Raw genomic sequence first — 788 nt, 5'->3', positions numbered from 1 at the left:
TTAAAAAAATATTTGATATATAAATACTGTTCCCTATCGTCAGTATCATATTTTCTTTCATGATATAAAGAAAAGCTTGCTAATTAAGATTTAGACCTGAGCAAATCGTTAAAAACTTATACAATTGTTTTCTGTGTACGTCTGTCATTTGTCTTACCATTGCAGATTGTCCGCTCCGCCATGTCTTACATCATGATGCTGCGCTCCTTCAATGCCTAAAAGAAAAATAACCGGGGAAAAAAGGAAAACACAGGAGACAGTATTGTAGGCCAGTGTGCCTGGTGACACAGCAGTCTTAGAAAAGCACAGCTGAAACGGATTGATGTTATCAAGAGTACATTGACGAAAATCATTTTACTTACAAAATGTTAGCGTAAATTTAAATCAAAAGAATTTAGCAATTAAAAAATATTCAATTACTAAAAAAAAACCATTTACTGCAAATAACCCAAACTTAACATTTATAAGCACCTTAATGATATGTTTTATAAAATGCTATAAACTTCTTACGCTCTTTTCATGATTTATTTAATCTTCATTTTGCTTATTATTTAAAATCAGTAATATTACCTCTTATAAAATTTAATAAATAATCTTTATTTAAATAAATGGAAAAAGTTTAATTAATTGCAAACAGCTGGGTTGATTTGTTGAAATTCTTGTCTAGTTGTTTTTAATTTTCAAAAAAATGTTTGTGCCAGAATAATTATTTCAATATGTTGTTAAATGTACAAAAAGAGCACGGGGTCCAATTTCGAGATAAAAACCAAGCCACAATGTACACAAGA

The 788-nt window shown here is 29.2% G+C and overlaps 1 protein-coding gene across 1 annotated transcript in view; it reads left to right on the top strand.

Annotated features, from left to right (window-relative positions):
* The window catches only part of LOC108041204 (odorant receptor 9a), a 4,833-nt gene extending 4,600 nt beyond the window's left edge, over positions 1-233 (top strand). The window contains exon 5 of the mRNA XM_044461461.1: positions 166-233. Within this exon, the coding sequence (XP_044317396.1) occupies positions 166-219 (54 nt within the window). The 3' untranslated portion in view covers positions 220-233. The remainder of the gene's footprint in view (positions 1-165) is intronic.
* The last annotated feature ends 555 nt before the right edge of the window (positions 234-788 follow it).

The sequence above is a fragment of the Drosophila rhopaloa genome, unplaced genomic scaffold (genome assembly GCF_018152115.1).
Source record: "Drosophila rhopaloa isolate 14029-0021.01 unplaced genomic scaffold, ASM1815211v1 contig_3, whole genome shotgun sequence".
In the NCBI taxonomy this organism is placed as follows: domain Eukaryota; kingdom Metazoa; phylum Arthropoda; class Insecta; order Diptera; family Drosophilidae; genus Drosophila; species Drosophila rhopaloa.
The sequence above is the reverse complement of the archived record's forward strand: the minus strand, read 5'-3'. Positions and strand labels throughout refer to the sequence as shown.